We start from the raw sequence: 16,586 nt of genomic DNA on the forward strand, positions 1-16,586 counted from the left end.
TCTTTTCAGTGTGGCTTTGCAGCTTCTCTTATCAAAATATGAAATGTGTTTCTGCCTCGTCTTGGTGTAAGCTGGCCCTGTGGCTTACATTGGCCAACAGAATGTGGCAGAAGGGGCATGGTTTGACTTCTGAGCTTAGGCTTCAAGAAATCATGCAAGCTTCTGATTGTTCTATTGGTACCCTACCCAACCACCATGTGTACAAGCCCAGGCTAGCTGCAAGAGGATGAAAGACACATGGAGCACAAATAAGTCCTTCCAGCTGAAGCCATCCTTTGCCAGCCAGCCAGTCAGCCAACCCAGAAGTTGACCACAGATGCATGGGTGAGTCCTGCAGAGAACAGAAGAACCACCCAGCTGAACCCAACCTAAGTTGCCAACCGCAGAATAAGCTTCAAGTGGTGGTTGATTTAAACCACTAAGTTTTGGGGTGGTTTGTTATGCAGCAATATTGTGGTGATAGAAAACAGATACATCATCAAGCTAAGGCATGCCACTTCTGAAGGAATCTGGACCGTAGTAACTGCGTTGCCCACTAATTCCTGCTAAATCCAAACCAATTATCCAACTATGCAGCTGACAAATACTGCTATGGCTCCTCTAGCTACCTGGTCTCCTTTCCCTCCCTCAAAGGAATCTCACCACCAACCAGGACCACAGACTTTTACTGAGGGCCCTGAGATGGGACAGGCATGGTGGAGTGATAGAATAAGCCCTGAAGAGTGTACCTGAAGTCACACCCAGGAGTGTGCCAGCTACAGGTATGTGACCTTGGACAAGTCCCCTGGCCACTCTGACCCTTCCTTTCCTTTTCTCTAAAACAAGAATAATTACTGTAGCCTTGTAGTATAGTTTGAAGTCAGGTAGCGTGATGCCTCCAGCTTTGTTCTTTTGACTTAGGATTGTCTTGGAGATGCGGGCTCTTTTTTGGTTCCCACCATGAACTTTAAAGCCAGTTTTTTCCAGATTCCTGTAGAAGAAACTCCATTTGGGGGTATGATGGGGATGGCATTGAATCTATAAATTACGCCTTGGGCGGTAGCCCATTTCACGATGATTCTTCCTATCCATGAGCATGGTATGTTCTTCCATTTGTTTGTGTCCTCTTTTATTTCACTGAGCAGTGGTTTGTAGTTCTCCTTAGAAGAGGTCCTTTACATCCCTTGTAAGTTGGATTCCTAGGTATTTTATTCTCTTTGAAGCAATTTGAGTGGAAGTTCATTCATGATTTGGCTCTGTGTTTGTCTGTTATTGGTGTATAAAGATGCTTGTGATTTTTGCACACATTAATTTTGTATCCTGAGACTTTGCTTTCAAAGTTGCTTATCAGCTTAAGGAGATTTTGGAGGCTGAGACAATGGGGTTTCTATTAATACAATCATGTCATCTGCAAACAGGGACAGATTTGACTTCTTCTTTCCTAACTGAATACCCTTGATTTCTTTCTCTTTGCCTGATTGCCTAGCCAGAACTTCCAACACTATATTTGAATGAATTGGTGAGAGAGGGCATCCTATCTTGTGCCAGTTTTCAAGGGAATTTTTCCAGTTTTGCCCATTCAGTATGATATTGGCTGTGGGTTTGTCATAAATAAGCTCTTATTATTTTGAGGTACGTTCCAACCAAAACAGCATGGTACTGGTACCCAAAACAGAGATATAGACCAATGGAACAGAACAGAGTCCTCAGAAATAATACCACACATCTACAGCCATCTGATCTTTGACAAACCTGAGAAGAAAAACAAGAAATAGGAAAGAAAAGGATTCCTATTTAATAAATGGTGCTAGGAAAATTGGCTAATATAAGTAGAAAGCTAAAACTGGATCTTTCCTTACTCATATACGAAAATTAATTCAAGATGGATTAGAGACTTAAATGTTAGACCTAATACCATAAAAATCCTAGAGGAAACCTAGGTAGTACCATTCAGGACATAGAGGCATAGGCAAAGACTTCATGTCTAAAACACCAAAAGCAACTTGGCAGCAAAAGCTAAAATTGACAAATGGGATCTCATTAAACTAAAGAGCTACTGCACAGCAAAGAAACTACCATAAGAGTGAACAGGCAGCCTACAGAATGGGAGAAAATTTTTGCAATCTACTCATCTGACAAAGGCTAATATCCAGAACCACCACAAGAACTCAAACAAATTTACAAGAAAAAACAAAACAACCCCATCAAAAGTGGGCAAAGGATATGAACAGACATTTCTCAAAGAGACATTCCTTACAGCCAACAGACACATGAAAAAATGCTCATCATCACTGTCATCAGAGAAGTACAAATCAAAACCACAATGAGATACCATCTCACACCAGTTAGAATGGCGATCATTCAAAGTCAAGGAAACAACAGGTGCTGGAGGGATGTGGAGAAATAGGAACACTTTACACTGTTGGTGGGATTGTAAACTAGTTCAACCATTATGGAAAACAGTATGGCGATTCCTCAACGATCTAGAACTAGATGTACCATACTTATTATCATCCCATTGCACAGGATATACCCAAAGGATTATAAATTATGCTGCTATAAAGACACATGCACCGTATGTTTATTTGCAGCACTATACACTAATATAGGAACTTGGAATCAACCAAATGTCATCAGTGACCGATTGGATTAAGAAATGTGGCACATATACACCCATGGAATACTATGCAGCCATAAAAAGGATGAGTTCGTCCTTTGTAGGGACATGGATGCAATAAGAGCTCATCATTCTTAGCAAACTATCACAAGAACAGAAACCAAACACATGTTCTCACTCCTTGGAGTGCAGGAACTGAACAATGAAGATCACTTGGACTCAGGAAGGGGACATCACACACGGGGCCTATCATGGGGAGGGGGAGGGAGAGGGATTGCGGTGGGAGTTATACCTGATGTAAATGAAGCAGGTTGATAGGTGCAGCAGACCAACTTGCCTGTACAAGTATACCTATACTTAACAAACCTGCACATTATGCACATGCCCGTTCTAGCTTAAACTATAATAATAATAGAAATAAAATTTAAAAAAAAAAAAAAACAAGAATAATAACAAATGCATGATCCGCCTCCCAGGGCAGTGATGAGGCACAAAAGGAAAAGGCAGATAAAAGTGTTTGGGGGACCATGCACCCCAAGATGGCCTGACTTGCAAGAGTAGATTATGGTATTTTATCTGCAAGGCCAAGAGCAGATACAAATGCTCTCTAAAGTAGCCCTTTTCCTTTCAGGGCCCTTCTCTTTTTTCCTTAGAAACCTGATACCTTGGACAGGGCCTTGATGGAGGTAGAGGTAGGGAGGGCAGCATGGCTAACCCTGAGAACAATCAGTTTAGCATTAAATCAGTCCCACCTTGGTTCAAAGCACAACTCTGTAATTTACTTACTTGCTGGGTAACCTTGGACAAGTGACTTGGCTTCTCTGTGCTTCAGCAGTGGTAGCCCCCTCTGCATAAAGAGGACTATGAACACAGTGCTTCTGGCATATAGGAACTATTCATAAAAGGCTGGCAATAATAATTTTTATCCTGGAGAGCCTAGGTTAGAGTAAATAAATGGAGGGAGAGGGGCACAGTCCATACCACATAATGCTAAGTTAGAGAATGAAATAGTTGGAGTCCATGCCTGGCTGGGAAAAGCAGAGGCACGGGGGCAGGGTCCCACCTTGGAGTGACATTGATCCCCAGCTTGTGATTCAGGGAGTGAAGGGTCAGAGGCTGCTGCTCTGGCCTGGGGCTCAGGTCTTGACAGACACACTGAGGGGAGGCAGCTGGAGAAGGAGGTAAGGGAAAAGGTCTGAGGTTTTCCTTCCACATCTGAAAGCATCAAGTGAACACTAAAGTCCAAGGGGTAGAGCGAATTACAGACTTCTGGCAGATCTAAGAAAAAGCCTTGATATCTTCTTGTTGGTTTCTTGTGATAATTCTTTTCAAGAGAAATATGGCAATACATTTACATTTTTTTAAAAAAAGTACCCCACCTTGGAACTGTAGACCTACCTCCTAGACTTATCTGGAGCCTGGGGTGGAAGCTGGAGCTCCCCATAACAAGGGTGGCCTCCCATCTGCTCCTTGGCTTTCCAAGAGCACAGAGAAGAAAGAGGCAGGCAAAATTCTAGGATTTACAATCCCAACGATCTCCATTTAAAGTAGCCATTTCAGATCCTTTTTGGAAGCAGACGGGGTGTAAATGAATGCACAAAAATGCAGATTTATGTAGAACATAACGAAAATGTTAGAGGCCACACATAATGAAGAATGTGTCTATGTTAGAATATCTCATTCATTTCAGTGTTGAGTGTCAACACTCAAAGTTTGGTGAATAAATGAATGAATCAACAAAAACACTGAAAGAAAACTCAGCATCTCAAGTCAGGATGAAAAAGACCATTAGTTTCATAAATCAGATCAAGTAACAAGAGAGATAACTACTGGCATCTATCAAGGGCTTACTGTATGCTGTGTTGTGCTCTGGGCTTTGCAGATATTATCTCATTTAATGCCCCCACCAACCTAATGAGGGATGTACCCTTATTACTCTTTGCAGAAAAGGAAACTGAGGTTCAGACAGCTGAAGTAGGTTCAGACAGCTGAAGTAATTGGCCAAGATCACACAGCTCCTAAGCAGAGGGCTGAGTAAGGCAGGCTGGGGAGAGTAAGGAGCCCACTCTCTTGGCCACCAGGCACTTGTGTATCTCAGCGGTGCCCCCTTTTATGGCATAAAAATCGTGGATCTGGTTGTTGCTGTGGAACCAGGGACTCAATGAAGGTAGAGACAGGAAGACCACCACTCAGTTTTATCTGGAACATCCACCCTCTAGGACCCATCCTGGTGCAAAAGACGTGCCAAGACCCTCTGCAGTGCTGCCTACTGGTGTGTACTGCACAACACCAAGTTTACTCTGGGGTCCGCATATACCACAGCACTTTGACACTAGATAGGATGGGGCAGGAAAGGGCATCTCCCAGGTGACCTTAACACACCAAGAGATCAGCTAAGATGGAGGAAATTTGTTTCATACTTTTTTATTTTTTAAGAAAATTTGGGCACATAGGTTGGGCGTGGTGGGTCATGCCTGTAATCCTAGCACTTTGGGAGGCCGAAGCGTGTGGATCACAAGGTCAGGAGCTCAAGACCATCCTGGTTAACACAGCAAAACCCCATCTCTACTAAAAATACAAAAAAAAAATTAGCCAGGCATGATGGCAGGCGCCTGCTGTCCCAGCTACGCGGGAGGCTGAGGCAGGAGAATGGCGTGAACCCAGGAGGCGGAGCTTGCAGTGAGCCAAGCTCGTGCCACTGCACTCCAGCCTGGTTGACAGAGTGAAGACTCCGTCAAAAAATAAAAATAAAAAGATTTGGGCCCATAGTAGGTACATATTTATGAGGTACATGAGATATTTTGTTACAGGCATGTAATACGTAATAACCACAGCAGGGTAAATGGGGTATCCATCACCTGATGCGTTTATCCTTTATGTTACAAGTGATCCAATTGTACTCTTTTAGTTATTTTTAAATGTACAGTCAAATTATTGTTGACTATAGTCATCTTGTTGTGCTATCAAACACTAGTTCTTACTCATTCTTTCTAATTTTTTGTACCCATTCATGCCTTTTATTAAATGTTCAAATATTCGGGGATACAAATCATCCTCTCACATATTGTTGGCCAGCAAGTTTGACTCTGTGTGGGTTTCTTTAATAAAGTTAGGAACCCAGGAGTGATTCTGAAACACTGGCTTCCATGGCTACCTTCCCCAATTCAGAGCTTCCTAAATAAGTGGTGGGAGCCAGTAGAACTCAGAGTGGATGGGGGGATAGTAACAAAGCAGCCCCAGGAGGTTAGGGGGGATACATGGAATACTACAGAGTACTCCATCTTTCCTAGGACACTTCTGTCTTAATGTCAGACAGACTTGGTGTGAGAAGAGGCCCTTCGAATGTCCCTGGCAGAATCACTGGGTCCCTGTTCACTCAGTGATCAAACACCTCCAGAAAACAGAACCCTTGCATCCCCCCAAGAGTAGCCAGTGGGTCATGAATAAGCATCCCCAAAGGGAGCTGCAGAGAAGCTACTACTATTGCAATTCAATAACTTTTCCAGGAAAGCAGGCAGAAGAGAAATTCACAAGACAGATGTCTGAGCGCCCTGAGTTGGGGACTTCCCCCCAAACTCAGATTCTTGACTTCCTGAGAGGCAGTCAGCCTGGGTGGACAAAGGCACAGGCCTGTGCTCAACAACTCATTAGCCACGTAACTTGGGCAATGATGCCTCTGTGCCTCAGCTTCCCCTCCATAAATGGGGATAAAATGATAGCCAGCTGCTACAGAGTGAATGCTTGTGTTCCCTCAAAATGTATACGTTGAAATCTTCACCCCAAGGTAATGTTATTTGGAGGTGGGGACCTTGGGAGGTGATTATGTCATGAGGATATAACCTATGAATGAATTAGTGCCCTTATAAATGTGGCCCCAGAGAGTTCCCTCACCCCTTTCATCGTGTGAGCTTAGAGTGAGGACACCACTGTCTATGAACCAAGAAACAGGCACTCACTAGACAGCAAATCTGCTAGGGCCTTGATCTTGGACTTCCAAGGCTCTAGATCTGTGAGAAATAAATTCTGTCATTTATGAGCAACCCAACCTATAACAGTTTGTTATGGCAGCCCAAATGGCTACCAGCTGAAAGGACTGTTGGGAGTATTAAATAAGCTAATGTGAGTACCTATGTAGATAGCACTTGACATCTACTAAATATTCAAAGATACACTGTTGCTGCTGGTGGTGTTATTGTTGCTTCCGTTGCTAATTTAAACTCATCACAGAAGTCCTTTTTGCTCAGAGCAGTCATTGATGGACCAAGTGAGCCTGTGGTTTCAAAGACTGTAGATTTTTCCCAATCTTGGACTTACATTGGCTTTCTAGGACTCCCTCTGGCAAAAAGGAAGGTTGGGATAAAACATTTTATTCTGCTTTGGTTGATCACCAAATCCACTTGGCTAAAAGGATTTGCAGTTCAGAGAACTCGGTGGCTCAGTGTAAAGCAGAGCTCCTTTCTTCTGAAATCCATCACCTGTGACTTCTCCGACATCAGAAAGAAGCACCTTATCAGTCAGCTGGTGGCAAGATTGCTCGAGATTCTGTTTCTGGGCCAGTTCCAATGGCCCTACTGTCAATCCTAACACTCCACAGACTGATTACAGAGGTATGAACAAAGACAGATGACTCCCAGCCACACTACAGGCCAAGGAGCACACCTCACACCCTCCCAACACAGTGATTCATGCGTGGCGGGCTCCAGGGCATCAATCGAGGTGTGGGTCACTTCATGCTGTTCAGCTGCAAGGGGGACCGTCAGTGACAGCCTCCAGCTGCAGCTTTCCTGGGATCTGCTACAGGATTCCAGCTGAGGCTGTGCTCTTTCCAGACAGCTCCAGCCAATGCCTGACCCTGGCAGAGGACAGCCATTTCTTCCCAGTGGTCCCTGTTGAGTTGACTGAGACTTTAATCAGATCTGCATAGAGTCAGAGGCTCTCTCTGCCCCATCCAACTGCCCCATTTCTATTTCACAGGCAATACTCAGCCCCAACAATTCTCTCACACTCCTATCTCTGTCCTAGCATCTGCTTCCTAGGGGATGCAAACTGACACAAGCCCCCAGTGAATGTGCATTGATCTCTCAGGCTGGGGTGGGCCTTGAACAAGGCGTGTAACTCTGTAAGCCTCAGTTCCCCAAATAGCAAACTGGAAACCACTCACTAGGATGTCACAAAGACTACGCCTGTGAAAGCATCTGACCTCTTGTAGATACCCAGCAGATACTATCTGACGAAACTCATTTTGGTTCTTAAAATTACATGCAACCCTTTGAAAGCAAGGAATTTCAGAGAATACCATGGCTGCTTTTAACAAATGCAAAAACAACATTTTCCCTGGACAAATCACAATAGAAGTTATCAGGAGACCATTTCCTGAACAGTAGCATGTCACCAGGGAATCAGAGCTGGCTGGGGCCCGGCCCTTCACACTCTCACACTCAGGGCCATTAATGACAGGTTGAGACAAGACTGTCTTCTTGCCCTGGAAGGTTCTCCACTGGGTAAGACAGCTGCCTCTGCCCCCAGCCAGCATTCAGCACTAGCTCAGAAAACAGCACCCTTGCCAGCTTCTCCAGATCTTCAGAGAAATTTCCCAGAAACCCCGAGAAGATGCTTTTTGCATCCCCTTGGAACTCAGGCCTCATATATGTGCTGTCCCTTCTTGAGAGCTTGAGAAAGCAGGCTCTGCAGGGTGAGTGAGGACCAGGAACAAGGTCTGAAAATGCCATTTCCCCAGAAAAATTCCAACGAGGAAGCGGACCTACACCTTCCCCTAGAGTCTGGCACAGGACAGAGGAACTCTGCAAAGATGCTCACCACTGAGGTTATGAGAAGGCAGGGCTCCCACCACCATTTCTGGGTGTTTCCTCAGCAAGACTGGCAGGGCCGGGGGCAGCAGGGCCTATGATCCCAGGGCTCCCCTTCTAAATGTTTTCCCTGCACAGGAGTTTCTCTTCTGCCCCTCTGAATAACCCATGCCTGCCTGAGGGCGAGCCTCTCCCCCACCAGAGCCTATATCTTAAATTTCATTTGAGACACACAACTAGAACCCCACAATTTTCTCACCTACCTGTCAGATTGTGAGAAAAAGTTTTCATTCTTGAACCCCCAGCCCTAAATACAGATCAGGCCCTGCGGTGTTTTATGAGTGGAAAGACAATTCAACCTCTTCAGCAGGCAATAATTTTTAGTTAGATGTAAGCACCCGTTTCAGTTTTAGTACTCACATATGCTATGGGTTGCTTTTTTTCTTTTTCTTTTTCTTACCTCTCCTTTTGATCCTTGTCTAGCCCTTTAAGACTTACATCATTGCTCTAAACCCACACTGCCCAGTAGAACTTTCCATGATGATGAAAATGTTTTCTCTGTGTTATGTCCAATACAGTAGCTACTAGCCCCATGTGGCTACTGAGTACTTGAAATGTGGCAAGTGCAACTGAGAAGCTGAATTTTAAATTTTATTTTTAGTTAATTTACATAGCAATATATCTGGCTAGTGGTGACTACATCAGACAGCTCACCAGAACTGTCTAGCTTGTTCTTTTAATTCTCAACCTTCATGCAAATTGAGGATGTTATGTTCTCCTTGGCTTGGAATTGCCTCCTATTCCTCACTGAACAACACTCTGACAACCTTAACAAAGCAAAAAGCCCAGCACATCTTCCATTTCCGAGCACTTGCTCTGTGCCTAAGCACAGCCGTCTTGATGCGTCCCAGGAGAGGGAGCAGGAAGCACGTCTCCAGAAAGGAAGCCAGTGCACCCAACCACTTTGGACTCCAGGGCGTCTGGGGCAGAGAAGGAGGAGGGGACGGGGCGGAGTGTGAAAGACGTCCGCTCTGGAGCCTGCACGCCAGCCAGGCCGCATTTATTTATATCACAGGGTGTTACAGTTGTCAGCCCTGCAGCTGAGGAACTGGTCCATGTCTAAAGGAAGGGGACAGAAATCGGCTTTGTCCATGTTCCCTGGCACTTACTGTTGGTGTTCAAAGGATGCCAGAAGACTCAGGCAGTGGGAGCTATAGGAGAGGAAGCTGGCTCTGGACTGGCAGACACACTCTGGGTGTTATTAGAAAAAAAGAAAATTGAATAACTTGCATGTTTGTATCCCAACTGATACAAACGTCATCTGGAACACTGTCCGGGATATTCTAGTCCCTATAGCCATGGGGACAGTTCTCACTGCCCAGAGCACAGTGACAGCAGGACCACTCAAGCAGGTATACTGAGAGAAGCTGGGTCTGGGGCTCTGTGCTCAGTGTGATATGGCTACAGAGCTGGGTTCAAACACCAGGGCTGGAAAAAGCAAGATCACCCCCACACTTATACAGGGATCTAGGATCCTTCCATTAGTGACAATTTTGGTCTACAAAATAATTGAGAGAAATGTTCAGTTATGGGATTAGAGAAGTGCTAGTTCCACCAATAGAGCACATTCACATGCTTTGAGATATACACCCGCGGGTCCCTCAACATGGGAACGCTCTGCTCTGCTGCCTGCAGAGTCCATGCTGACTTTGGGGTCTGGGCTCTCCCCCTACCACTTGCAGCACATTATTCTCCCTCCCTTTCCCCAGAGACAACACATTTTTTCACCTGTAAAACAGGTGGTTAATTAGCATGAAGCAAACATCTTAGACTGCAAAATATTGAATTAAGTAACAAAGAATAATTTATTTGAGAAGAGAGACATAAGATACAAGGCTTAATTAACATATCTTCTTTTCCTTTCAAAGTTTTGCTATACTACTTTTCCCTTTCATGTCTATATTTTACCTTCCTCACTCATTTTGACGAGTATTTGTGATCCTTTTAAGTCACCCCCATGTAGGTTCTATACTCTTTCACTGCACTAGAGCAGCCCTTTGCAAAACTACTCCAAGCCTCCAGTGTCTGAATAAATTAATGTATTTTTCTAAAGTACACACACTTTACTGGCACTTTGGTAATACATAAAGAATGCCTTGAAGCTTCCATCCTCTCTGACCCACCAATTCTAAGTCCAGGAATTTATTCAAAGGAAATAATTAAGATTGTCCTCAAGGGTTTTGTTAAAGGTTGTTTACCCCTGCTGCTGTTTGCAATCACAAATAATTGAAAATGACTGACATGTCCCTCAAGCAGGGCTAGAAGATTCAGGGCTTAGGCACTTCTTAGTAGTAAGCGACCAATAACCAGTCACCAAGTCAATCAACCAACCCCAGAGTTGAAGTTAAGGTACAGACTGAGGACAGATCCAGAATTCACAGGACCTGATCTTATAAATTCAGGGTGACTAACTTTAAGAAAATTAACATAAAATTATCAAATTGGGAACAGGGCATTAATAGGGGTCTATGCAAGCAAGAACCCTTTGGGTTAAGTTTCAGCAGCCTTGCGCAATAAGTCTGGCCTGTAGAGGAAAGAAGAAGGAGAAAGAAGATGCTGGAAGTCACTTACTTCAAAGGCCTTAGTTTACCAAGCCTGGGTAAAAAAAAAATTCGAACATACATACAGCAAAAAATACATTCAAGGTCTAAGACAAAGAATATTGGGAAAAAAGGAAAGAGAAAAAAAGGATGGGGAGGAAAACACTTGAAAACAACAGCATGAGAACAGAAATCAAGGGGACAACAAAATCTAAGAAAAAATTAAGTCAATGTGGTGGGTGGGGGAGTAAAACGAAGCATTATTTTTAGAAGATTTCAGTAAAGTTGGTGCCTGAACAGCTACAGGAACAAGCACTCCAACACAAAAAAGCAGCCAGCTTGTATCACAACAAGAGAGGGCACTTTTGAGCCCAGCAGCCCAGCTACACGGGTTCCCATGGACCCCTGAAATACCAGTCCCACATCTCAACTGGCAACAAGGATATGCACAGCATTATTGCCCAGCTCCACATCCCCTCCCTACCATTTACCCTGGGTAACAAGTTGAAGGCCACAATGTCTTTTCCTACACTGGCCAAATCTGTTCACAACAGCTTTTCTTTATCCCCTTTTTAAATCAAAGTAGGCTGAACACCTTTTCTCTGTCAGATCTGCTCTCGTCTCTACTCATTCCTTTCCCAGGCAGGGTGGCTTTGACCTGTGGCCCATGCAAATCCACAGTGACAGTGGCCTGGCCTCTCTCCCTCTAGCTGTCAAAGAGCTCTAAGGCACTTGAGCCAGCCTCAGCCTGCAGATCACACACAATGCTCTGGCTGGCTTGGCTGCCTGCTCAGCTGCCGGCCCTTTCTCAGCAGCCCCCTGTCCGCAGTAGCCCTCCCATTTTTGACAGCGCTTCCCATGTGCTTGGTGCCTAGTGTGGGGATCTGGGATGTGTTCTTCAACCTCAGACCCTGAGTCTGCAGGACACAGAAAAATGTTCAGCCTGCTCTGCTTTAAAAGGGGAATTTGACAAGTGTAAGAACAGACACGCGGTCTTAAACCCAGCAACTGGAGTGAGAGAGGGGGACGTGGAGCTGGGCGAGAGCTATGTGAGGGCTTTGAAATCTGGTTCTCTTGGAGGCTGATCTCCTGAACAACATTATTCTTAGTGGGATGGTCTCGGAGTCCCCTTTTCCGGGAATGCTTGAGTACTGCGATCCACAAATCACCCTTTTCCATCAGCCTCTGTCCAATACAGAGCAGTGACTCTCCTGCATAACTTCATGCACCGGCAACAGTGACCTCGACCTCCCTGCCTGCCACCCCTAAGGACGCTCAGGCTGGTGACTACACAATAAAATCAACCCCAGCCTGGCTGTCACCTGGGCCCCCACTGAGGCATGACCTTGAACGGGGGAACTTCCTGCAGCCTAACTCTCTCTCCTATCAAGAAGTGACCACTATGTGGCTGTTCATTCCCTCGGGTCCAGAGGAAGTGGCCAGTGAGGGCACCAACCTCCCCTTAGTGCTTCTCTGCTGGGGTTGGGCACAAGCTCTGCACCACTCAGCTTACGGTGCTTCATGGGGGAGGGCCGCCCCCTTCTTCAGGCCCACGTCTTCGTACTCAGGAGACAGCTGGACCCCTTGGCCTCTATAGAAACACGTCTCTCTCTTAAGGCTTCTGGTGAAGGTCTCCAGGTCGAATGGCCCGTATGAGATGAGACTCAGGTTGCCGCAAGAAACACCTACCTGACCCACTGGCGGTGTCACTCGTAGGTGCTCCCTCACCCTCCTCTTCCCTATATCCCAGGAGCTTCTCCGCTCCACTTCCACCCAGGGTCTTGTAGGGGCGGGGTGGGGGGGGGGGGGCTCTGGGCTCCAGTGCGCCCTAAGGGATCCCAGACACCCTGTCCCTGGGGCGCCCCACCCCGCGCAGCGGCGCTGTAGAGGCTATACTACTTCCTCAGGGGTTCCCCAAAATCGGGGAGAGGTGCAGCTCCAGTGCCCCGACTCCTCCAGGCCCTGCGAGGTTCAGGAAGCTCACCGGGCCAGCGGCGGCCACTCGGAGGCAGAGGAGCCAAGTTACTTTGCGATCCAGAGAGCGAAGCCGAGTCTGGCTGGGCGGCGGAGGAGACAACTCTAGCGGCTCTCCCCGCACGCTCCGGGCTGGGACCCCGGGGAGGGGCCCGGACGCCCCCGTCCGCCTCCAGGCGCCGACCCCGACCTCAGAGGGCCCCGGACGGCGTCCTCCCTTCTCCCGCCGTCCCCCCGGCGGCCGAGCCGCGCGCAACAGAGACATTTAAATCGCCCCCTCGGGACGGCGGCATGGAGGAGGCCGGAAAGGCGGCGGCGGCGCTGGCCTGGGGACCGGGGCGGTGGCCGCGCGGGCCAGGGTCGCGGAGCTGGGCGGGCACTCACCAGCGCGTGTTGTCGTGGAAATGCTCCAGAACCGCGTAGCCGAAGAACGAGTCGGCGGGGCCCTGGAAGTGCACCGGACGCTGCGGGTCGAGGTTGTAGGCGCCCGCGGGGATCCCCGCGACCACCAGCGCCAGCAGCAGCGCGCGGAGCCCCCCGGCGCCCCTTGGCGCAGCCGGGCCGCCCATCCCTAGCCGGCCGCCGCCGCCTTCCCCTCTGCCCGGCGAGCAGGGCGCCGAGTGCGCGGGCCGCGGGGTCAGCCGACGGCCGGGAAGCTCCCCGGGGCGGGAGCTCTGCGCCTGGACACGGGCGGGATGCGGGCGTCGGGCCCGGCACCGGGGCGCGGACGGCGGGCTGAGCGGGCGCTGAAGGCGAGCACAAGGACGGCCCCGAGCGGTGGGCGTCCCCAGTCCGCCCGAGAAGTCTGCGCGAGCGGGTCCCGGGCCGGGCGGCGCTGGACTGCGGAGGGGCGCGCCCGCAGGGTGGGCGGCCCGGGCGGCAGCGGCTGGACGGCGCGGCAGCGCCCCCTGCGGGCTGCGAGCCCTGCGCGCACTTCCCGGGCGGGAGTCAGCCTCGGGGACCCGCCGAGGCGCCCCGAGCTGCCCCCTCCCGCCGCGCACGGAGCGCTCGGGTTCCAGGAGATAAAGCTGCTGCCCTCCGCCACTACAGGCTCTGCCGGCCCTAGTGGGCCTGTCTCCCTGCTTTTGTCTCTCTTTCCCTCCCTGTCTCACAACCAGTAAGATCCAAAGCAACCCCGGTGAAAGACGAGTTTAGACTCCAGATTCTAGCCCTGCGCATCCTCTGCTCCTTCACCCAGTTGCGAGATAAGCTGTAGGAGCAGTGCTCAGTAAACGCCTGCTGTTGTTGTTCATAACAATAGTAGCCACGTGGAAGCGAGCAGAGCACCTCTCCGTATTCTAGTCACTTGGTCTCATACACCAGTGATTCCCTAAGTGTGGTGACCAGCAGCATCAACGTCATCTAGGAACTTGTCAGAAAAAGCAAATCCTCAGGTCCCACTCAGCTCTGCTAAATCAGAAGCTCTGTGGGTTGGAATCCAGCAGGGTCTGCGTGCACTCAAGGGTGTGTGTGTGTAATTGTAAATATGCATAAGAGAAAGTCTACCATCTTAACCATTTTTAACTGTGCCGTTTGGGGGATTAAGTATATGCATGTTATGCAACCATCACCACCATCCAACTTCAGAACTCTTCATCTTGGAAAACAAACTTTATACCCTAAACAATAACTCCTCTTTCCCCCTAACCCTACCCTCATCCCCACCACCAGCCTCTGGCAACCACCTTTCTACCTTCTGTCTCTATGAACCTGACTACTCAAATTCAAGATTCCTACTGAATTGACTGCTATCATGTTGAAGTCTGACCACACTCTTGTGGTTTCCCTGCCTGTGTTCTCTTCTTTCCACTTTTTAATTCTACAACAGAGTTTGGACAATGGTTAAAAACTTCCTGTTGCCCCCCACCAGCTACTCCTGCCTATAGGATGGAGCCAGGTCTCCTTAGCATAACTTCAAATGGAGGCTCCATCTGTTTCCAGCCCCATTTTATGCCCCTTTCCTGACTCACTTCCCACAAACCCTACAATGTATCCACACACAACTTCTAGCTGTCCCCTGAATGTGTCCAGCAGGGGTTTTCACACACGTTGTGCCTTCTCCAACACTTCTTTCTTCCTGAAATGTGTCTACCTAGGATTTTCAACTGGCAAAATCCTATCCATCCTAGACTTCCAGTCCAGTTCTCGCCTCACCCTTTCTGTGCCATTTCCTCTGCTCCTTTCTTCTCTGAGCTGCCAAAGTGTGTCCACATGCCTCTATCTCGACACTTAGAACATGTTAATCATTTTGGGGGCTCTCTTTCCCTCTCTATAGACGGTACAGCTCTCTAAGGAGAAAAAAAAAATCTTAGATATCTTTGTAGCCCCCAACACCCAGGTCAGTGTCAGGCTTAGGTAGATGCTTAAACATTGTTGAAAGAATGAACTGGCCGGGTGTGTTGGCTCACTCCTGTAATCACAGCACTTTGGGAGGCCGAGGTGGGTGAATTACTTGAGGTCAGGAGTTCAAGACCACCTGGCCAACATAATGAAACCTTGTTTCTACTAAAAATGCAAAAAATTAGCCGAGCGTGGTGGCACATGCCTGTAATTCCAGTTACTTGGGAGGCTAGAGGCAGGAGAATAGCTTGAACCTGAGAGGTGGAGCTTGCAGTGAGCCGGGAGTGTGCCACTGCACTGCACTCCAACCTACGTGACTGAGCGAGATTCCATCTGATTTAAAAAAAAAAAAAAGAATGGCCGGGTGTGGTGGCTCATGCCTTTAATCCCAGCACTTTGGAAGGCCAGGCGGGCAGATCACCTGAGGTCAGGAGTTCGAGACCAGCCTGGCCAACCATGGCCAACATGGTGAAACCCCATATCTACTAAAAATACAAAAATTAGCTGGGCAGGATGGCGCATGCCTGTAATCCCAGCTACTTGGGAGGCTGAGGCAGGAGAACTGCTTGAACCTGTGAGGCAGAGGTCACAGTGAGCCGAGATCGTGCCACTGCACTCCAGCCTGGGTGACAGAGTGAGAATCCGTCTCAAGAAAAATGAAAAAAAAAGAATGAACTGCTTAAAGAAAAGCAAGCTTAGTAAGAGAACAAGGCACTATGGGGGAGATTTTGAAGGAGACTTTTAACTTCCTTTGTATTTTGGTTGTGTGAGAGTGAAAAATGATCAATTCTCATTGCAGGACACAAAACACAAGGTTTTCTTTTGGTTTTTGTTTTGGTTTGGTTTTGTTGTTGTTGATTTTTGAGACAGTGTCTTGCTCCTGTCTCCCAGGTTGGAGTGCAGTGGTGCAATCACAGTTCACTGCAGCCTCAACCTTCCAGGCTCCAGCAATCCTCCCACCTCAGCCTCCCAAGTAGCTGGGACCACAGGCACGTACCACCATGCCCGGTTAATTTTTGTATTTTTGGTAGAAACGAGGTTTTGCCATGTTGCCCAGGCTGATGTCAAACTCCTGAGCTCAAGTGATCCACCTGCCTTGGCCTCCCAAAGTGCGGGAATTACAGCCATGAGCCACTGTGCCTCACTGAAGTTTTCATCTGCGGTAGAGATCACTAGTATCTTCCCAATATTTATACTTCCCATTTTCCTTACTAACAAAGCCCACAGTTAGTGGAGTGTTAATATGCCTAGCTTTAAAAATAAATAAAA

At 47.8% G+C, this 16,586-nt stretch overlaps 1 protein-coding gene across 1 annotated transcript in view; it reads right to left on the reverse strand.

Annotated features, from left to right (window-relative positions):
• The window catches only part of ITGA9 (integrin subunit alpha 9), a 390,243-nt gene extending 376,445 nt beyond the window's left edge, over positions 1–13,798 (reverse strand). Inside the window, exon 1 of the mRNA XM_021934572.2 lies at positions 13,362–13,798. Within this exon, the coding sequence (XP_021790264.2) occupies positions 13,362–13,546 (185 nt within the window). The 5' untranslated portion in view covers positions 13,547–13,798. The remainder of the gene's footprint in view (positions 1–13,361) is intronic.
• Between the last annotated feature and the right edge of the window lie 2,788 nt (positions 13,799–16,586).

Source organism: Papio anubis, chromosome 2 (genome assembly GCF_008728515.1).
Source record: "Papio anubis isolate 15944 chromosome 2, Panubis1.0, whole genome shotgun sequence".
Lineage (NCBI taxonomy): Eukaryota > Metazoa > Chordata > Mammalia > Primates > Cercopithecidae > Papio > Papio anubis.